The sequence below is a fragment of the Leucopleurus acutus genome (genome assembly GCF_964270905.1).
Source record: "Leucopleurus acutus genome assembly, chromosome: 18".
Lineage (NCBI taxonomy): Eukaryota > Metazoa > Chordata > Mammalia > Artiodactyla > Delphinidae > Leucopleurus > Leucopleurus acutus.
In genome coordinates this window covers 8,165,453-8,187,667 of record NC_139160.1, presented here as the reverse complement: position 1 = coordinate 8,187,667, position 22,215 = coordinate 8,165,453, and the positions used below count along the sequence as shown (strand labels likewise).

General features: G+C 40.3%; 1 protein-coding gene across 2 annotated transcripts in view; it reads right to left on the bottom strand.

Annotated features, from left to right (window-relative positions):
- RXFP2 (relaxin family peptide receptor 2) overlaps positions 1-22,215 on the bottom strand; it is a gene marked incomplete at both ends in the record, with an annotated part of 61,424 nt that overhangs the window by 27,405 nt on the left and 11,804 nt on the right. For both annotated transcript variants that reach the window (XM_082859738.1, XM_082859739.1), the window contains 7 exons: positions 528-599; positions 2,191-2,262; positions 2,843-2,914; positions 10,893-10,964; positions 11,769-11,874; positions 15,306-15,383; positions 17,725-17,871. In XM_082859738.1, coding sequence (XP_082715864.1) covers positions 528-599; positions 2,191-2,262; positions 2,843-2,914; positions 10,893-10,964; positions 11,769-11,874; positions 15,306-15,383; positions 17,725-17,871 — 619 coding nt within the window. The remainder of the gene's footprint in view (positions 1-527; positions 600-2,190; positions 2,263-2,842; positions 2,915-10,892; positions 10,965-11,768; positions 11,875-15,305; positions 15,384-17,724; positions 17,872-22,215) is intronic.

The window sequence follows — 22,215 nt, the reverse complement described above, 5'->3', positions numbered from 1 at the left end:
AAATTAATGATGCTGTATGATCAACTGTAAAGTAACATAATAATCCCCTGCTGATAAATCATCCCAGTATATTAATAAACACTGAAAATGTAATTATGAGAAAAGCTTAGTTGCTAAGACAAAGATTTTGGAATTTTCAGTTACTCTTGCTGGACAAAGACACATTTTCCTTTGTTAAAAATGTAGTTGGAGCTGAACTCCTGGAAGACCCTAACGAATTTAAGTGTAGTAAGGAGATAAAAATGAACCACTGCAAATAAAAACATGCCTTAAAAAGACAAAACAGAACATGCCTTAGGACTAAAGGAAATTAAAGGAGATCAAAAGGAATTGAACTAGTCGGCTTAAAATAAACCATGAGCCATGGACAGGAAGTAGCAACAGTAATTGTGGCTTGAAATACAGGAAAGGTTTTGACTAGTATAAATTTTAGGGGGCTTGATTTCCTTAAAGCTCTTTTTGTAAGCTAGTTTTAGATGTCATTGCAATTTATAGACAGGTGGATTAAAAGGTAGATGAATACTTACAGGAAAAACAAGGAATTTAATCCAGTAAACAACCGCTGTGAAATTCTGGTTATGGGATTGTCATCTAGAATTCTGACAAAACATATCACAAACATTTCCAATGTTACATACATTTGCGAAATTAAACCAGGAAGAAATAAAAGGCCGTGCAATCCTGTCTCCCCCCAATACCTGCTCTCCTCCTTCCTGTCTGTGCACACTTGGCTCAGGGCTCTTCCCAGAGAGCTCTTCCTTCACCCCGTGGCTGGGGCAGCACTTTCCTCCAAACCCCCATAATCCCCATCCCAGGATTTATCAAGTCCATCCCGATGGTCTTTGCTCCCTGTATCCATCTCCCTTTGGACTTCAGAACCTTCACCTCTGGGTTCCTGGGTCCAGACAAGCTGCACTTAGCTATTGGCTGATTATGGGCTCCATAAATGCTTTGACCTACTGATTGACTGAATGAAAAGTGAATGAAAAACAATTCTTAGGAAATCACAAATGGTTCCTTGGTCTCACGGCGTTTAAATGATGTAATTAGTGGGGCCTATGCAAACAAACTTATTAGAAGCTTTGAGGGTGAAAGAGTGAAAAGACTTATAAATTCAAATCACTGTTTTTAATTCTATATGGTATTTTCCTAGAAAAAAAATAGATAAGAGGAAATATGCCTTCTTTTCTCTCGTTGCCTTTGAAGCCAGGTACCATTTCCTCTTACTTTCAGAGGTACCTGAGGGCAGGATTTGGAGAAGGGGCCTTCTGAGCACCTACTATATGCCAGGCATTCTACATGTGACACTTTATATATGTTATATGATTTAATTCTCACAACATCCCTCTTAGAAAAAAGGAATTATGATTATAAAGATGAGGAAAGAGAGGCCTAGGAAGATCAAGAAAATTGTCTGCAACATTCAGCATGGGGCCACGGCATACACAAGGATCTGGATACAGCTGAGGTCCTAGCTTTTTCCCCTAGACCAGGCTGGCCTACAGAAAATGGGAGAACTGACACAGCCTTCTGTGCCCTTTGTTCATTTTTCCTGATGGAAACACAGACCTCTAATGTGAGACTCCTTAGGATGGCGCTGGTGGCTCAGCTTGATAAGTGATGAAACACAACAAGCTCACATATTTTCAGTCTTTTCTATGAATTCTCTGGAAATCAAGAAAGGCCTTATCTTGCTTACTTTCTAGGTCTGTGGTTTTCAGCAGAGGGCACTCTTTCCCCCAAGGGATATTTGGGACTGTCGGGAGACATTTTTGATTGTCACAACTCTGGGAACGAATACTGTTGGCATCTAGTGGGGTAGAGGCCACAGATGGCACTAAACATCCTAAAATGCACTGCCCCCCCCACAATCAAAGAATTATCTGGGCCAAAATGCCAGTAGAGCTGGGCTGAGACACCCTGCTATAGGTAAACACCAGGTGGATGGATGACTTAGCAAGCCGACTTCTGGGCGCAGAGGCCACCTGAAAAAACGTAGCACTGACTTCTCTTCACACAACCACCATTTGGCAAGCCATTATCTGAACTGCTTGGGCAACATGCTCCAGGTTATGTGACAAGCAGAAAAATAAGTATCATAAACAAGATACATAAACAGATGGAAACTATGAGCCTTGATGACTATCATTAGGACTGTGATCCGAGGGAAGGAAAAGCTAGAATACTTACAGCCAAGTTAGGTGATGTAAGTCTTTGAATACTCCAGGTCTGAGAGTTGTAATGCAGTTGTGGTTGAGATATCTACAAACAGCACGCGTGAGTAAATGAGGCAAACTTAATACCCCACTTTAGTCACATACAATTACTGGACATCTGTTTCTGAAAGCACTCTACTGGATGAGCAGAGGCCAGAAGATCAAAGAACAGGCAGGAGATACAGATAACCCAAGGCCCAGTGAGACGAGCACCAGGGCCGGGACCAGGAAAGTCGCCAAAGACAATGTATTGGGACATTACATTATGTTAGAGTGTAACGGCAGAATAAATATGTGAGGTGATTTTCACTTTTGTCCTTTTGGTCACATCCTTAGTAGACTAACATTTTAAGAAAGTGTATAGGTAAGTTATATATTTTCTATTTGTGGAAAGGACCCAAACTTGAGGAGACAAGATTAAAGACAGCCTTTATACCTGTCTTCTGGTAGAACTTGGAATTTTTTAGCAGTTCTTTCAGTGTAATAACTAATTACACTGTACTTTGTGAAAACTTATTTCTCCCATGTCTCTATATCCAAAGTCGAGCCTTTAAAAAAGTACCATTCATTCTACCCTTTTAATTGTTACTTAACATTGTACTCATAATTATAAAGAAGTTACTCACAGTATTTGCAGATTATGTAATCCAAAGAATGCTTTCCTGGATATATGTCTAATACAATTATGCTGAAGGAATCTGGTAGGAATAAGATAGAAGAGCCATGTGATTATGGTTCATGTATTTGTTAGGTTGTTTCTTCATCTGAAGACAATTTGTGCACCTGGCTCACAAAGTCCTGTCTTATTCTCATGTTGGGAGGTAGAAGCACTGCCAATGAGAGAAGGCTGGGAGCCTAGCTGTGCCTGCTGTCCTGACAGCGCCCGTGCGATGAGACCCCGACATCTCTGACTTGAACCACTGAGGTCCAGTATGCTGTGTGTGGGGACAGAACTAGTCTTATTTCTGCAAACTGGCGTTCTGGTGGCCGTCCTTCTGTGACACGCAGGAGCTGCCCACCACGTGAGACGAGCCAGGCTCTCACTGCTAAGCTTTCTTGCTCTTTCAGTACAGAGTTCCACCTTCAACTCCTCACTTCTCTTCACTCTATTCCCACGAAACGAGGTGAGGGCAAGTCTCGCTCTGTTTCAAGATGCAGAGTGAGAAGGGTGCGGCTAGTTAGAGAGGGGCTCAAGGTCGCAAATGGCATCAGTGGCTGAACTGGGGCCAGGGTACCAACTTCAGCCCACAGGGCCATGAGCTACTGAACCGCTGAAGCAATCTAGCAAGAGTGTATGGATTCAATAATAGCACTTTCAGGAGTATCTAAGTAAACAACTTCCATTTCCTGTGCTCAGTATATTAATACACTGGGAGGTTAGCCTTGATTTCCTATTTTCTCAAGAACTTTAGGCAGGAAACACTCATGCTATTAATAGTAACTAATGTCTACATAATCTTCCGAGTGGCTTCCCTGTCTTATTTTGATTTGATTCGGGCCCTAAAGTTTTGTTTCGATTTGTTTTGTTTCTGGCCACGTGGCCTGTGGGATCTTAGTTTCCCCAACCAGGGACTGAACCCAGGCCCCCTGCAGTGGAAGTGCAGAGTCCTAACCACTGGACCACCACTGCTTCCTAAAATATTTTACACTTTCTCATTGTTGTGATACTTCACTGCAAAACTACTGGTAGATCTTTTGCTTGTTCAGCAGCTGGCTGTACTCTGAATTTTGTTACACCACAATTATTCCCAGCGAAGCTTCCCAGCCTTTGAGTCATGACTGCGTTGTAGCTGTGCTGGGATATCGATGTCCTCAGCCCACAAGGTGGCAAAGTAAAGCCAAGATTAGCTTCCAGTTATTAACAAACCCATCTTTTATCCCAAATATTGAACAAATATTGTCATTTTCTCTGTGTACCACCATGTGGAAAAGCTGCGTACTACAGAGCACAGGCATTACAATTATAGTGACACACAAAGCAACAATTTCAATCCTACAAAGTAAACTTGAAACCCTGTAAGAACTCGTACCATTCCATCCCCCTCTCCCTGCTGCAACATGTCTGTAAGGAGATGCTTCACATTGTAGCATAAATTCTGCTTTTGCTTTAAAGTTCTGCTATGAATAGAATGAACCCATACATATCAATATCTGTCTTAGCATTTTCAGAGCCCTTAGAGTGATGCAATGAAAGTTAATATGGTGAATTATATTACAATAGCAAATGAAAATAGAAAAAGAATATAATACCATAATCTACATATTTGAAGTTCCTCTTAAATATAAAATTTACTACCTAACTAGTGTTATTTACATTTCATTTAAGATAATTAAGTCAAAAGTGCACTGCGCGTTTTACCTACACGCTGTCAATCTTGAAGAGATGGGGGCAGCTGTAAACTGTGAATTTGACCTTGTGCCTTTGATCTGCACTACTCACCCGATACGTTCAGTCTATCTGCCTTCACTGACACCAGTTAAGACTCCAACTTCTTAAATAATAAAGAAGCTCTAGTCTTCTATTTAGCCAGTTTGCCGGCACCCCACGGAGAACTAGAGTCCCAGGTCTCTCATCTCAGACTTAGGCTGCTGAATTTTTTAACTTGATCTTTCAGTATCTGCTTTCTTCTTTACAGAATAGTAGCTTGGTGAATATGAGGGGAAATTTGGAAACATGACAATTTGGCAAGTGGTGTCCTCTTTTTCTTCACAGCTGAGATATGAGCCCGTTTGATATACTTTACACTGAATGGTTTTTCTAAGAATAACTTACTGGTTCATGAATTCCTGCTGTTTCAGCTGTCAGGACTTTTCAAGCAGAAACGCCAGGAATTTATGTACCTGAAACTAAAGCAAATAAATGCTTTAATAGCATGCATGTTTATAGGCTATTTTTTTAATGCAACATTTTGTATTCATGAGCCAGGCAGACTCCTTGAATTACATCTTGTTGCCAATGATTGCGTTGAACAGGAACCCAGTTTAAGAAGGAATTCCTAATTTAAATAAAATTTATGTCACAGTGAGGAGAGGAACTGCTGTTGGTTTCCGTGGTAGCAGTGATGAAGTACTATGGTCAAGTTCATAAACTGTATTTTATTTCTTTCTCTCAAAGATCATCTTAAATTGCTTCTTACCCCCTAATGTTAGAAAGTTTAAAAGAATATTAAAAAGAATAAACTGATCGCTAGTGAAAGCATTCAGATAAGTGACATTTGTTCATCTAGCAATGAACATTTTGTTTTGACTTAGGAATTTCTTTTTCTGGATGCCTAAATGACCTTAATTTCACTGTGAACATTTAGAGGCATGCGAGACCAGAGACACACATGACGTTAAATTGGGTGATCCCTTAGGATATATCCCAATACAACTTAAAGATGCATATCAACTTTATAAGCTCAATACAATCTAAAACACATATTCATGCATGTTTTTTCCCTGGTCAAACAGAATAAAGCCCAGATGCTCTAGCGTAGCGTTCAAAGGCCCTACAATCATGATTCAATGACCTCTCCAGCGTACACTCCATCATTCCTGTGGGAACTCCTTTCCTTTAGACAAACTTCCCTGGTCACTCTCTTCCTAACATCCTTTGAGTGTTTCTGCTTATGCCTTTTTGGTCCTCCTTGCTGAAGATGCGCCCCACCTTCTCTTTAGCCCTGTGTGTTAGTCCTACACATCATTCCTTTAACAAACGCACACTGATCCTCATATGTGTTTCAGCGTATGTGACAATGAGGGGTGCTGGCAGTGGCGGTACATGGTACTAGGAGAGAGCCAGAGGACCATCCAGTTCAGGAAGAGGATAGGATGGTAATAAGGGGTTTCTTCAAAGTCCAAGGATGAAGGTGAGGGGTTCACAAAATGGAATCATAATTGAAAGAATGACCTAAGACATGTTCAAAACTCAGACAGTGAAGAATACAATGGGCAGTAGAAATGAATTTCTAGGTATATTTTGGAAACAAGAAAATGCTAAGGAAAAGCCCAAGCCTGCTGTGTGGGACATGTTTTATATTATCATGAAATAATAAAATAATATAAATTCTCAACTCCTACATTGTTCTTGTCTTCTTGGTCAACGAAGGTGATCTCAGGACTGAAGTGAATAAATAGGATAGAGCATTGTGGCAGTGAAAGCCCAAAATGGTAGAATAAGTTAATCAAAATGAGTTAAAGCCTCTGGTTTGGACAATTTCTCCTAGAAACTGAGAAACACTGAAAATGCGTACACTCAGTCGTGATCAGTGGAATCTGGAAAAAGGAAGAGCGGCTGGAAAATTAAAGGTGGCAAATGCTGTTTTGATTTTCCAAAAGGTAAGTAGACTTCACAAGCTATAGTTGGATGAGCTTGAAGTTGGTTCTGGGCGAGGTCGTAGGACAGGATATTGTGATGCTGCTTCGTGAGCACCTCAGAGAGAACAGGAACAGGGCAGTTCACGAAAAACAGGGCACGTCAGACCAACTTGATTTTCTTCATTCAAAGACTGATCAGATAAAAATGTGTGGTCGACTTTGCTTATATGTCTACCAGGCATTGATTAAGTGGTTTTATGATGCTTTTATAGACAAAATAAAGAATATTGGCACTGTCCTGCTCAATATTCTGCTCCATGACTTAGGTAAAGACGGCTCATCTTATTTTCAGATAACAGAGTGCTGGGATGAAGAGTGAATCTGTTGGATGAGCCTAAAAGACCTTCCCCGTCTGGTAAGAAAGGCTGAATGTAACAGGGTGAAACTGAACAGGGATAAATCTGAAGTGCCACGACTAGCTCTCAGGTGCTAAGCGCACACATACAGGATGGAGAAGCGCACACGTACAGGATGGAGAAGCCGTCACTTGTCAGTTATGCATGTGGTACAGGATGAGGGATTTCAGAGACACAATCACTAGGAGTTAAGAGTATGAAGTAGCCACAAAAAGAACAAATGTAACCTTAGGGCATAAGGAGCTTAGAAAGGAAGGGTTGCTAGCTTCCCCCTGTTCTGCCCTTGTATGTGTCATACAAGTGATAATATTACATTTATTCTAGATACTACACGTAAGGAATATGTAGGTGACCACATACAGAGTGACAAACAGATTTGAAACCAGGCCCTTTGGGGAAGAAGGTAAGGATTCGAGGCTGCATGGGGAGAAACCTGGGGTGGGGTGCGTGGTGATAATGGCCGTCTTTGAATATCAGAGGAGTTACATAGAAGACTTATTGGGTGTGTTCTGATCAGTTTCCTGGGGTAAACCTCAGAATCACGGGGAGCTTTTCAGATGTTTTGGGCAGTAGTAGAGTTATGTGACAGGACAGTTTATTTGCATATCGTTTGAAATTCCTTTCCCTCAGCACCTCCTAATTCCCTTCCTGGTTTATTTTTTCCCCCATAATCGCTATCTAACACACTACGCATTTTTATCTTTCTCCATTGGAAGTTGAGCTCCTTGAGGAGAGGGCTGTTCATATGTGTTGTTTACCGCTATATCCTTGACACCTCATAGGTATCAATAAATATTTGTTGGAAGAATGAACGAACATGTGGGCTTGGCCAGCTTTTACCCTCCTGCTGTCTCTACCAAGAGTTCTGGGGTCGTCCATCTAGTTTCCTCCTTCCCCTGACACCTCTTCCTGCGGACGGTTTGTGTTTTGCTACGTTGGTTGTTTGGACTGTTGTAATGCAGGATCAGGAAGAAAAGGGACAGGACAGGACAAGGGTTTGCCTGACACTGGGGAGATTTTTCTGCGGGTTCCGGAGAGTGACGGGAGGAGCTGAGTGGTATGAAAAGGGGATGGGGGAGGGGAAGGAGATTTAAAGAAGAGTTGCTGGGCTTATGAACTGCTTTAGGATATTTGAAGAATGTTTATAAAGAACTTCGGTTATTTTGAAACCAAAGTTTGTTTTCTGGACACTTTCATCGATGGTAACAATATTCTGAGATTGGCCCATGTGGGTGGACTTCCAGAGGACTACAGTCAGAGGTCTGGCTTTGAAGCCAAGTTCTAATACTTGTCAGCTGGCTGACTTTGTTCAAACAACCTTTCTTCTCCAAGGATAGTTTCCTCATTCCTGAAAGGAACCTGACGCTGTCTGCCCTACCTCACAGACCTTGAGGGTCAAAGTCCAAATGAGAATTCCAAATGTTGGAAGTCTTTGTCAACTTTAAAAAGTGATGGATGGATGTAAGAAATTGCGTTTAATCCCCCTTGATGTGCCTTGCATTAAGAGACACTTGGTGAATGTTTATTGATAAGAGTCTTATAATTTTTTTCTCTCTGAGTCTCTGGGAGAATCAAATTGCCTCGAAAGCATCAAATAACAGCTTGCATTAAGAGAACCCCTGCTGAGTGATACTCAGGTTATGATGTGGTACCTAAGTTTTCTCAGGCTTAGGAGAAATTCAACATTTAACTGGAGAAATTGCCAGCTGATCTGGGCAATCTGGTGGGAAAAAAATCTCTGCTTTTTTTCACTAGGGAAAATTGGGGCCTGTATTATCACTAGCGCTTCCACGTTCTTCCCTTCAGTGGGCTACCAGATACCGAAAGAGAAGTATTGACACAGAACAAAGCTATGAATCAGTGGTCCAGGGAAGGATTTGGCCTGTGAAGTCTAATTTTAAATCTCCTTGCTTAACCTTCTAGTGATACCTCTGCCTCCCCAGAAGTCAGCTTTCCCCAAATTTGGGGGCAAAAGATATAGAAGGGAGTCCTGCGTGGGACAGAAGAGTATGTGTTGGTAGAAGATTCAGTTAGATGCTAGAGCAATTTCTTTCCATCTCTAGGTTTCTGGTTATTGTAAAATAAACACTGCACTGGGCATCAGAAGATAGGGCCTGTAAATTCTAGCTCTTCTACTAGTTAGTTGGAGACCTTAGGTAAGTCATTTAACTGTTGCAGACTTTAGTTACCTTGTAAATAATGAGAAGACTTAATTAGGAATTCATAAGACTTCTATGACTCTAGATAATAGTTTTAAATAGCTACTCTAAAACATGAATATTTTTCCTTCCTTTCTCCTAGGCTATTTTAGTTTTCTTCCCTTCAGCATTATTCAGGGAGTGCAAGGACAATACTGATTTGTAGAAATGAACAGGCTGTGATTCTAAGCATTTCCAGTAAGACCAGAAGCAGTATAGTTAAGATTTCTTCTCTAGAGGAATCTGGAACCCCAGAGCCAATGCATAGCTACTCCAGGGGACAATAACAACAGGACCACATTCTCCAGGATGGAGAAGAAGGAGCTCACTGAATCACGGAGGCTACAATCAAACACAGGCATGATTCTCTATGTTCACACAAGATTCTCCCTCGCTAATGGGCTTCCTTCAGGGACTTCCTTTCTTGTATAATGGAGTCTGTACCTAAACTCATGAGCAGCACAGAACTGTTGATGGCATTTCAAACCAAATGTGTTTGTCCAGTATCAGCAAAGGATCAGATAATTTTTTATCCTGGATTTTAATATATATCACATTTCTAGAAACTTTCCCTTCTATTCTGAATGTTAAAGGGCAAAATTGTAAGATGATGGTACTACTTAGGGGCCTTACAACATTGTCTTGCTAATTTGTTAATCTAGTCTAATGAGCACCTTGGCAAGCTCAGAAAGTTGACCTCTCCATTATCCCAGAGTGACTCAGGCTCAGAGGGACTGACACAGAGTAAACAAACTCTCAAGAGGTTGAATATTTAATTGCTTTATTTATTTATTTATCTATCTATCTATCTACCTATCTATTTATTTATTGGCCACGCCGTGCAGCATGTGGGATTTCAGTTCCCCAACCAGGGATCGAACCCATGCCCCCTGCAGTGGAAGTGTGAAACCCTAACCAGTGGACTGCCAGGGAATTCCCTAATTGCTTTATTTAAATAGGATGTATTCCATTCCACTAATGAGAATGTTATTATTCCCCATCCAAGGTAACCTCCCAGATACTTTAGTATGAATAATTTAGGAAGTTAATTAGTCATCATAAGATTGATTGACGAGCAGGGAATCAAAGCAAAGAGATTCTCCATCTTGATATGAACAGTGTCACAGTAAAGTTCATGGGAGTTATGGTGGAGATGCACAATCCATCCCTGCCCCCCAACAGAGACTATCTCTAGGGATTGTATCTCTCAGATCCTGGTTTTCTTTTTTTGATGATGCTGGAAGCATCCTGACACTTTGTTTCTCATGGCTGACCTTGTCCTATTTGTTATTTTCTTTCCTCAGATATGCTAATATCACCGATTTCACCAAGATCGAGTTTTTGCTCTTTTTGTCCTGGGAGACAGTCCATATCCTATCATTGTATGTTTTAAACGATGGTTCTTGTCTACCCTAACACTCTTCCAGGTTAATAAGTGCATCTAGTGCCTCTGAATCGGCAATGTCATTTTCCAAATGATCTGGAGTAAAACCGTGGAACTATGTATTTTCTTATTGAGATGCTCAATCCAGTTTAACTCTCTACAGAAGGTTTAAGTAAAACCAATTGTTATTTTAAATTATGAAATGGAAAGAAAGCATTACTTTTCAATGCTTTATTGTCTAATCTTAATTACATTTAGAAAAATAACTTTAATGATAAAGGTAATCAACCTTATACTTCATTTTACTCTTAGATTAAAAACATCTTAAACAAAACATCCCATAGATTTTCCCATAAAAACACTATTAATAGCTACTTACATCTTTTTAAGTTCTGTGTATTTGATGAAAACTTTATCTGAAAGACTGTGAATACTGTTTTTCTTAAGAGACCTAAGATAACATGGAAAGAAAACGTTATTATGGATTTTACGACCAACCAAACTCTTCCCTAGAAGCTGCATGCTTGGGAATACTTGACGATGCTCCATTACCACGCCACACACGTTTGAAAATGCCCATAATACATAAGAACCTTCACGTGAGAACGAAAAGTCCATAAAGCAAAATTAAAACAGTCTGCAAATATCTGACAAGGTTAGCCAGTTAGTGCAATATAATAGACTGGAACATCTATGGTGATTTAACTTTTTCTTCTCTAGATAATTTAACAAAACACAACAAAAATCCTAACCAACTCATGCATGCCCAAATTATGATATGTCCGCAGGCAAATTCCTGAGGCTCTCAAAACTTCTATGCAGAGTTCAGAAAAACCTGCACAATTATGTCACAGCTAGCTTCGTGGATCTTTTATACCTTAAAGTCCTGGACAAATTACCACTATTTAAAATGAGATAGAATCAGTGAGTACCTTTCTTTTTTTTCAAATTTTTATTTTTACTTGTGTAGTACTGGCATATTAGTAATAATACAGGAATTGGAAATTGAAAATAACTCCAGGCCACAGACGTTTGTGAGCTAAACGATAACCTGTTTTAAACACACACAATGTTTAAAACATTTTTTCCCTGGAGAAGAGTGTGCAGAGTTCTCTGATGGCTGGTGGTTTTAAAGGGACTTTCTATGATTTTGCTAATATATAAGTAGCATAAAACAGAACAAAGAGAGGTTAGATAGACGACACGGTTTTCATGTGACTTCAAGAGCAAATATCAAGATTTGAATTTTACTCACAGTAATGTCACATTGCTGGAAACGGTTGGCACAGACTTCAAGCCAGCATTTATACATTCCAACTCAGTTCCTTTGCAGTCACAGCGTTGCGGGTACTGATTTAAAACTAGGGGGAAAAAGAGTAACGATTCAATAGGAAAAAAAAACCCTCTTTAATTATGACTTTATTTCTAGTAACTGGCATTGTTCTTTTTCCATTGAATGTATAACATTCACATCTTGTTAAATGAACTTATTCTGGTCCATAATAAAAGCAAACAAGAATTTTCTCCTAGTCAAATATAGACTTGGGACTTCCCTGGTGGCGCAGTGGTTAAGAATCCGCCTGCCAATGCAGGGGACACAGGTTCGAGCCCTGGTCTGGGAAGATCCCACATACTGCAGAGCAACTAAGCCCGTGCACCACAACTACTGAGCCTGCGCGTTAGAGCCCAGAAGCCACAACTAGTGAGCCTGCGTGCTGCACCTACTGAAGCCTGCCTAGAGCCCGTGCTCCTCAACAAGAGAAGCCACCGCAATGAGAAGCCCGTGCACTGCAACAGAGTAGCCCCTGCTCGCCACAACTAGAGAAAGCCCGTGCACAGCAGTGAAGACCCAATGCAGCCAAAAATAAATAAATAAATAAAGTATGAAAAACAAAACCAAAAACAAATATTGACTCATGTGGTATTCATCTCAGTTCTAGCTTCCAGTGGTCATTTCAGAGGCATTTAACAAGGGATTAGAAAGAAACCACAGGGATGTTTAAATAGCATAAAAGCATATGGTGAAAAAGATTAAGTTCTTCTCAATGAAAAACATGAGTATGATTGAGTAAATCTTTAATGGGTGTAACGGAGTCAATTCCATTTAATTGAATGGCACAAAGACGTTGCTCAGTAAATGCTTGTTGGTTAAAATCAAACTCAATTGTTTTCCCTCTTTCAAACTTCTCTTACAGCTGCGACAAGAGTGAGATGCAGGCTGGGCAGTGGCCCTCACTGTGCCTTAGTGAAATCAACCAACCCAGACACCCTATCATTCTGGCTCTTAGCTTTTCATTACTATGAAGTTAACGTGGTAGGTAAAAGTTGTAGAGAAACTGTAAAGCAGAAAAGGACCAAAGATCCATCTAGCTGAAGCATTCAGAAGGAAGAAAAACACTTTAGGATTTACCTTGAAGGAACTCACGTAATTATTAATGCAATGGCATATTACCATAATCAGTAAGATTTATCATAATATATTAATAATATATAAACACTATCACATAATTCTTTTATTTATATATTATGTAGTTATTAATTATGTTAATAGTTAAAATAATGGCATATGAGAAATCTATGAAGAAACCAGGCCAAGTTGGTCCACAGAACAATGACTCGTGTGTGTGTGTGTGTGTGTGTGTGTATGTGTGTGAGAGAGAGAGAGAGAGAGAGACAGAGAGACAGAGAGAGAGAGCTGGGGGATGATATTAACGGAGCATTTGATGTTGCCTCTGATCCTGTGGGTATTTTTTTTGAAGGAGCTACAAGAAGTGAGAGTTATTTTCAAATGTTTATATTTATTACTTATTTAAATCTGATTATAAGTTCTAATTGCTCTGCTTCTTTTAGATCACTTTTATTCAAACTTTATCTTTAAAATCAATTTCACCAAATTTTAGTAAATCCAACAAATTTTTATTGAGCGCCTCCCTAATCCAGAAGATGCATTCTAGTGTATAAGTGTTTAGAAAGTATTCTGTGCTGTTCGTGGGCTTACGCTAATCATTTCAACTTCCTAAAGATAACTCCAGATTGTTCACTTCAATGTTTAACTGACATTGAAAATAGCGGTTACGTTATTAGATTGAAAGCCTAGGACTGGAAGCTCTTATTGACCAATAAGAGAATTTCGTGTACTCCAAGCTGAGCCAGTTGACTAAACCAGAAATGTGAGTGTAACTCCCTCACCTGTAGGTCAGTCAAACCCCAACCTCTGGATTCTTCTTCTGAAGTGCCTCTTGAAGCTCTCTCTACCTCACTCTTCCCAGAGGTATTTTCTGGGCTCAGGTTCTTAGTATTAGTCTGGAGCATTGCAAGAAACATAATGTTCAGTGTCTCTTTCACCAAGCTTTCTCCTCAACCTCGGCAAAGTTGACACTGGGGTCAGATCAGGATCATTCTCTGTCGTGAGGAGCTGTCCTGTGCACTGTAGAAGGTTCAGCAGCACCTTTGGCCTGCATCCACTAGATGCCAGCAGTCACCCACCCCTCTCCAGCTGTGACAACCCAGAATGTCTCCAGACATTGCCAAACGTTCTCCAGGGGCAGAATTGTCTCAGGGTGAGAACACTGTTCTAATCCATTCTTTAAAATTCTGGTAGAAGAATCAGTTTCACATATACTTCTTATCACTTCATCTTCCTCTTCACTAAATGGAAATAAGCTCACAACTTTGGTGGTTACACCCTGTATACAGCAGTGATCTCCACAATGGCATGTGTGCAAGATGACCCATTGTGGTTCCGGAAGAAAATGTTAGAATTTTCAGTTATATTTATTTTTAAGCTTTTTAGTTTACTCTTTTCGATTTCTAATTTTATGTATGATATATTTGTGTATAATAAAGTACATAATAAGTGGTAATTATAACCAGGTATTATAAAGTGCATAATATACTATAGTGTGGTATTTAATATATGGATTTCATATACATATATTATGTATACATACGAATGTACGCTTGTAATTGTACATACACCTACACAATTATATCTATGTATATACATATTATATGTAATATAATAATATATTAACATATAATATGGTCTGTGTATACAGAGAGATATAATTCTATCTCTGGGATAGAGGCTGGACTCCAAAGAGTGCACCCAAACCCTCTGTGGCCTGGCTCCACCCTTCCAACGCATGTACTAGAGTGAATGTGAAGCAGGCTCTGACTGACCCCACTGTTGTGCAGATCGTACTACCCTGCTCATCCTGTCACCTCTTCCCCTTCCCTCCATCCAAGGACTTCCAAGCCCATCTCAATGTCACCTTGTCTGTGGATTTCTCCCCATCCCTGGCACAGCCATCATTTCTCCCAAAGGGCTTCCACATTCCCTTGTGCAAACATCCTTCCTTCAGTTTCGCACAAATATTGTACCATTCCTGCTTCTATAAGGGTCTGTCTTTCCTGCAACAGTGTGAGGTATTTGAGGACCTTAGTCATCCTTGCACTCTCAGTGCCTGACATAGGTCCTGGAAAGTAGTTGGTGCTTAATATCTTTATTAAAGAAAGTAAGCAAAGGGAGTAAGATCTTTATTATTTGTCACAAGTATTCAGTACCTATGTATTCTTGCACTCACAGGCTAATACACAGAATGAGCATGAATGGAGCATGTTGTTTTCTTCTTTCTATCTTTTCAGTCCCAAGAGCAGATAACAGACCACTGAAATACACTGAACTGAAATTGAAATTCTAAAGGGAATTTATCACACTACCCATATAAATCCATGCCCCATAATGTTGCTCGCAAAGCTGAGGTTGAGTCTTCAAACCAATACCACTTACAGCACTCCTGTGTTAATGCCACATTATTAGCATCTCCATGGACTGTGCCAAACAGAGTCGCCCATCCACTAGTGTCTCCTGTGAAACACACGGCGATGAACATGTGTCAGTTATTCTAGAAGTAAAATATCAAATTACAAAACAAAAGTATAAAAATTTGATCATGAAATCAATTTTAAAAATTTGTTTAAGTAATAGAAAGATAACAAGGGAGGGAAAGGTAGGCAAACATCTGGAGTCTTTTTCTGCAATTACAAATAATTTAAATGTGTGTATCACAAAATATATAATGAAAATAGATGATTATTTTCCATACGTGTATCCATCTTGAAAAATATCACCTGTTTCTAATGCTGACATTTTAAATGTTTGATCTTAATTTTGAGGTCCTCAGAAGAAAATATAATCTGAATTTTATTTTGTCATATGCATACGTGTATGCAGATACATACTTGATATATGTAATGAGTTCTGACAATGTTTATGGCACCTGACCTTTTTAATAAGGAAAAAACCAAGTTCCTTTTAATAAAGTCTGTCTAGTCCTGATGAGAAAAACATTTTCTCAACTTGTCAGATGATATAATCTGCTTATTTGCCAAGTTTTCCGTTTTCTGCAATAAAATTGTATTCTTTTAAAAAAGAAGGCTTGATTTTTGAAGCATCATTACTTTAGCATTAGCTCTTAAAGTGATAAAACACACAGTATGATGTATGATACTGAAGTTCATACAAACAGAAAAGTAAATTTAAATAACTGCCCGCAGGTCCCTTTGATCTCTGAAAATTTTAGTTTATTTTTATTTCTTGCTGATAACCTCAGTGGTTTTTAAAATTATTCTATGTGATGTCTTTACATGAATTATTTAATTTGCGTTCCTAACACCCTCATGAGGCAGCTAACATGCACGGTCTAAGATTTCCACTGAAGAGGAAAGGCCAAGAATTTGAGTGACTTGCCGTTGGCATCTAGAGAGCTGCCCCATCACGAGCACTGATTGTGCTCTACTGTCCTAGGATCTGGTGACACCAAAACAAATGAGAACTCTCCTCAAGGGGTTTATGTCTAGTGAGAGAAGTACAGTGTGAAGACAAGGCAGTCCTCAGTACAGTCGTCCGGATACACCCAGAGAGAAAGGGTGCTTGTCCTAGACCTGGGGTGGAGCTTCAGGGTGGGGAGGCATGGTTGGGAAAGCCAAGCTTCTCAGGGGAGGAGGGGACACCTAAACTGCACCCTACAGGCTGAGTAGGAGTGATTCACAGGTGGTGAAGGCAGCGGTGCTGGGGAAGGAGAGCAGATTCTACTGGCATTGCACACTGGCATTCCTGGACTTTGCCGTCGCCTCTGATTGCTAGCTGGGCAGTGCCAAGGAGTGGCAGTTCTGTGTGGTATAAATCACACAGGATTCATTCAGATTCAGGAGACCTGGGTTCTAGCGTATACTCTGTGACTAACTAGACATGTCAACCTCTCTTGGCTTCAGTTTCTTCGAGAGAAAAATACACGGGTTAGATTAGATGACATGTACGGTCCTGATATACAGACCTAAAATGGCCTATAAGACCTTTCGTGATCTGACCCCTGTTACCTCTTCTTTATCCTTGTTCACTCCGCCCAAGCCAATCGGGCTTTTCCTTCTCACAAACACATTGTCTTGTTTCATTCAGCCTCAGGGCCTTTGCATTTGCTGTCTCTTTTGCCTGGAACTTTGCCAGAATATTTCACGGTTTCTTTCTTCTTTTCATTTCATTCTCAATTCAAATGTCATCATCTCAGAGAGGGTTTTTCTGGCTATATCTTTAAAGTAGCCTTTCCCCCAACTCACTTTCTATCCCGTTATCCTGTTCTGTATACTTCATGGCACTTATCGCTCTCTGAAATTATTTAATTTGTTTACGTACAAGTTTACTGTCCTGCTTCTTCACACGGTCCCTGTGAACTGCATAAGGGCAGGCTTTTGAGGCTCCCTTGAGCCTGCTGAGTCCTGGTGACTTGGAGAGCTCACAAGGGGCACTGGATATAGGTCTACTGAATAACTTAATTCTCTAGGCAGGCCCATTTGCACTTTAAGGATATTCCTGAAGCTGAACCAAATTACCAAGCCATAGGGAAGTGGTCATAGTAAGCCATTTAAAATTAACATATGGGTATCCAAGTAGAACTTTAAATAATTTTATTTTTTCATCAAATACAACTTTTTGTAATACTGTACTTCTGATTTAAGCAACCTCAATATATGAAAATTCTGGTAATTACCACAAATCCATTGGGAAGCAATTAGTTGTGTCACAATAGGATTCCCTACAGAGTACCGAATCCCCTTTTCCCCTTTTTCATCACCATTAGCATCTGATCCACCCACAGTTTTGGGCGGTTCACAAGGGGTGGCGTCCGTATGGAGTTGAGCCCAGGACTCACCACAGTTCTCCTCGTCAGCTCCGTTCCCGCAGTCGTCCATGCCGTCACAGTGGAAAGCACGGGGTAAGCACTGGGTCAGGTTCCCACAGGGAAAGTACCCTTTTGGGCACAAAGGAGTGATTGTACTTCCTTCGGTCAGTGCAAAATCTATGAGAAAGAGTGGACAGAAGTCTTACGTAATGAGAAGAACTTGTTAACATGGCCAAACTCTTTTTGTGTTATTCCATTTAATTTTCACAAAATGCTATGAGTTGAGTTTGTCTGGTGTTATTCTTAGTGTACAGTTTCTCTGAAAAAAATATAATGTTATAATTTTAACATTTAAAATAATCACAATCATACCAAACACCAGCTATACCAAGAGTGGAATCAAGGCTCATTTTGAATTTGCTTCAGGAAGGCAACGGTAAACAAAACCAAAGCAATTGTCCTACTTTTGTATGAAATTAAAGACCTGTTTAATTTTGGCTTCCACTCCTGGAAACCAAAAGGTAAAACTATGAGCTAACAGGACCACATAGGTGGATTTATTTACTTATTAATCCTTTATAAGGAAGATTTGAGGTGACATAATGAAAATACACATGCAAAAGGAGAGTTTAAGTGTGCATGACAGTGAAATCCAGAACCGCATTGGAACAAGGAGAGATAATACTGAGTAATAACATCTAACACTCATTGGGCTTATTGTGTGCCAGGTAGTTTGCACAGTGGTTAATCTCAGTTATTCCTTCAACAAGTCTATGTGTGGGTGATAGTATCCTTCCTATTTCAGGGTTAGGGAAGTTGAATGCAAAATCACACAGGTAGATTTGATCATCCCTCTGACCCCAGAGGCCCATTTTTAACCATCTTGCTAGGGGTAATCAGGAACCTGCACTTCAAGGAGCATAAGTCCTCTATGAGGGTGAATTAAAAATAGTCTTCTTGTGCTGGGAATGTACGAGAAAATGAATGAGAGTTGAACAACATGCTGGGTTGAATGACAAAGCACAGGAAGGAAATATAATTAACATTTACAACGTTACTATAACTGTGGATAGGATGACCAAAGAAATTCCAGAATTTTAGATGCAAGAGACACTTTTAATTTTGAAAGAGTACTTTCCAGAAAATAAAGAGATGTGTTTTTTTGGTAAATACTTTAGTAAAAATTTGCAAGTCATGTTATTTATTTTTTTTAAAAGGGAGTATGGGTTGGACAGAAATAGGCGAGGGAGATTAAGAGGTACAAACTCCCAGCTGCAAAATAAATGAGTCAAGGGTATAAAATGTGAGTGGGGCGGGGGGAGGAGCGCAAGATGAAACTTCACAGCAACAGATTTAAGGAGAATGCAGACTCAGGCAGAGAGTAGTGTAGTAGTCTACTCATCATGACTAATTGAAGGGAACAAGGGCTGTTGGCAAAGTTTTCCTAACCGCACCACTGAAGGTTGGCGTCATGTCCAGGAATTTTCTTGGGCTGGGGGTACGGGGCTTTTTAATACTGCAGAGAACTAGAGAACCAACCTTCGTGGAGCATCTTCTACTGTGTGCCGGGCGTTTCCTAATTATTTCACTTAATCCCAACGGCAACTCTGTGTTGCTGGTATTATCATCTCCACATAAAGATGAGGAATGAAGGCTGAGAATATGAAGGCACTTCTACTCTGGTTCTTGGGAAAACACCCTGGCGAGGTCTGGGCGCTCCAAGCAAATGCTTCCTTGCACGGAGGTGTTCTCCCACGAGACGGATCACCAGGCTCTCCTAAAGTCGGTGAAGGCTGCTGGCCTTCCTTGTTTAACAAATCATGCCGTTTGTAAAAGGGCAGGGGTTTGCTACAGGCACTAAAGCTATGTCTGAGTTATGGTGCATTGTCAAGCTTTTAGTGATATTGTTAGAGAGGATGAGTAGATTATTTGATTTTTTGAGCTTTAGTCCTTTAGTCATGGTGACCCTCAAGACCCAGCAAACACATAAAAGAGTAGCATCTGGCCCTTTCCTGGGCACAGGCGGATGAAGCAGTGTCCATCCTCCCGTGGGAGCTGCTGCTGCTGCATCCACTAGGCCTGCCCTGAGTGGCGAGTGTGGCCCTCAGATTCTTTTCTACCCACTGGATTTTTGTTTTTACAAAAGCAAGAACCATTTTCTCTGCTTCTGCTGCAGTGGTCGATGAATGATTTAGTATGAGCAACTGGGCATAAGACCAGTCAGGTCTGACTATTTTAGGAAAACTCTCTGCTGTGTGGCTCTGGGGTTTGGCTTGTTAAGCCTATTCACACAGGGAGAGGGATGCTGAGTCATAGATTTTAAAATCTCTTAACTTCTTTCTTATAACGATTTCTACAGAGGGCAGATTTATAAAAACTAGATGTCCTCCTGTGTTTGGAACATGAATAAGGGTCAATATTTCTTAGTGTAGCAGCTTTAGAATTGTTTAAAATAGTAACTCGCAGTTAGAAATGTTTGGTGTCACATCACAGTCTGGCAGACAAACTCACACACACATACACACACACAGAAAGCAAAATTTCTTGAAATATTACTTACCTTTTACTACAGTGGATGAACTCTGATCATTGCTATTCTATCTTATTCAGTTGAAAAGGCATCACAACTCACTAGGTTGATCTCACGGGCCAGTAATGGCATGGGACCCACTATTTTAAAATATTCATTAGTAATGAAGTCCTCTGGAGACCATCAGACCCAGATTATAACTCTCTCTGCCACTCCCAAGCTGTGTGACTCCGAGCAAGCTGCTTAACCTCTTTAAACTTTAGTTTTCTCATATTTAAAATAGGGGTAATGATAATATCCCAGGAACCAGACAAGTTAGTGCTTGTGAAGTGCTGAAGAGTGCTCGGCCCCGGTAGACCCTTGGTTAATGTTGGCATACAGGCAATTTCAATGCAAAGTGAAAATTAGGACTTTAATGGAAGGTTGCTGTGCCTTAGAATTGCACGATCTTTTTATATGACTTCTATGAAAGAAATAATAGGACTATAGTAAAGTTTCTCCAACTTCTTCATGTTATTCTATTTTAAAAGCCATGTGACATATATGCTTTCTATTTTAAGCAGCCTCAAATCTCTTTTGAAAGCTGAAGGGGGTTTGTAAATGATTAAGCAACAAAAAAGTCCTTACAACTTCCTAATAATATTTTTTATCGATCTAGAAGAGGTGATTAAGCATTTGATTAAAGACAATTTTGAAACAGAAAACTGAGGCTGTGTAAGATATTTTGAAGGTGGAATATCGTCTTCCGTTATAGAGTTTTATCATGAAGATATCCTTGAGTTCTCTGAGGGTTGGACTCAACTGAATGTGCATCCTCACAGATGCAGACTCATTCCGAGGGAGACAAACAGTCAAGTGTCACAGACAAGAAGGATCAAGATTATTTCCTTTTCCCTGGGGAAAAAATGGGCTTCACCTAGCAAGTATGGGTGAAGAAAGGGGAGGAGAAAGACTGACCATGTACAAACGGCACCTACCAACTGTATTTCTCAAAATTCTACATTTTCACCCCAGAATGGAACATGCCTGAAAACGACTCAAGGTATAAATTTTGTGTGGAAGGAAAATAAATAAATAGAATCTATTCCCTACCTACCCCTTGCCTTCTGTATCCTAAATCCTAACCTAGTGCCTCATACTTACTTGGTGCTCAATAAAATTTTTTTAATGAACAAATGAATTAATGGGTGATATAGGAATAAAAGAAGAGTTGAAGGAATAGCCCCTTTAAAAATGTAGAATTCCCATAGGTGCAGGGTAATATTTTTATTTTGATGAGAAAGTATTTTTTTAGTCTTCAAGGTATTTATCGTTTGGTTATTATACAATTTAGAAAATGATTAAGAATCCCCGCTGGGCTTCCTTGGTGGCACAATGGTTGGGAGTCCGCCTGACGATGCAGGGGACATGGGTTCGTGCCCTGGTCTGGGAGGATCCCACGTGCCGCGGAGCAGCTGGGCCCGTGAGCCATGGCCGCTGGGCCTGCGCGTCCGGAGCCTGTGCTCCGCAACGGGAGAGGCCACAACAGTGAGAGGCCCGTGTACCGCAAAAAAAAAAAAAGAATCCTTGCTGTATTTGGCGCATACTGAAAAAGAATCAATACCCATCTGTAGACAGCATATTATGCTGTCTATTCCTCCTGCCATCTGTGGAAGTGGAGATAGTTTTACTGAAACTCGGGGATTATAAAAACGGAGGATGCCTACATACAAGCTGTGTCAGTAGTTTCTGCAGCAGTTTCTATGGGACCTGTGTCAAACACACAGCTGAGAGGAGGTTTGAACATATGAAAGAACATTTCTCCATAATGGTCTTTCTCGTCTCTCTTCTGGTCAATGTTCTGGACATATCTGTGCAAAGGGATTCTAAAATGACTCCTTGATAGCTTTTGGAAACCAACTGACTGCTGCCTAAGGACATACTTTGCTGCCCACAAACCCCTTCCTTGTTGGGAAACTACCGGTGAGAATGATCTTACAGGTGCTCAGTTT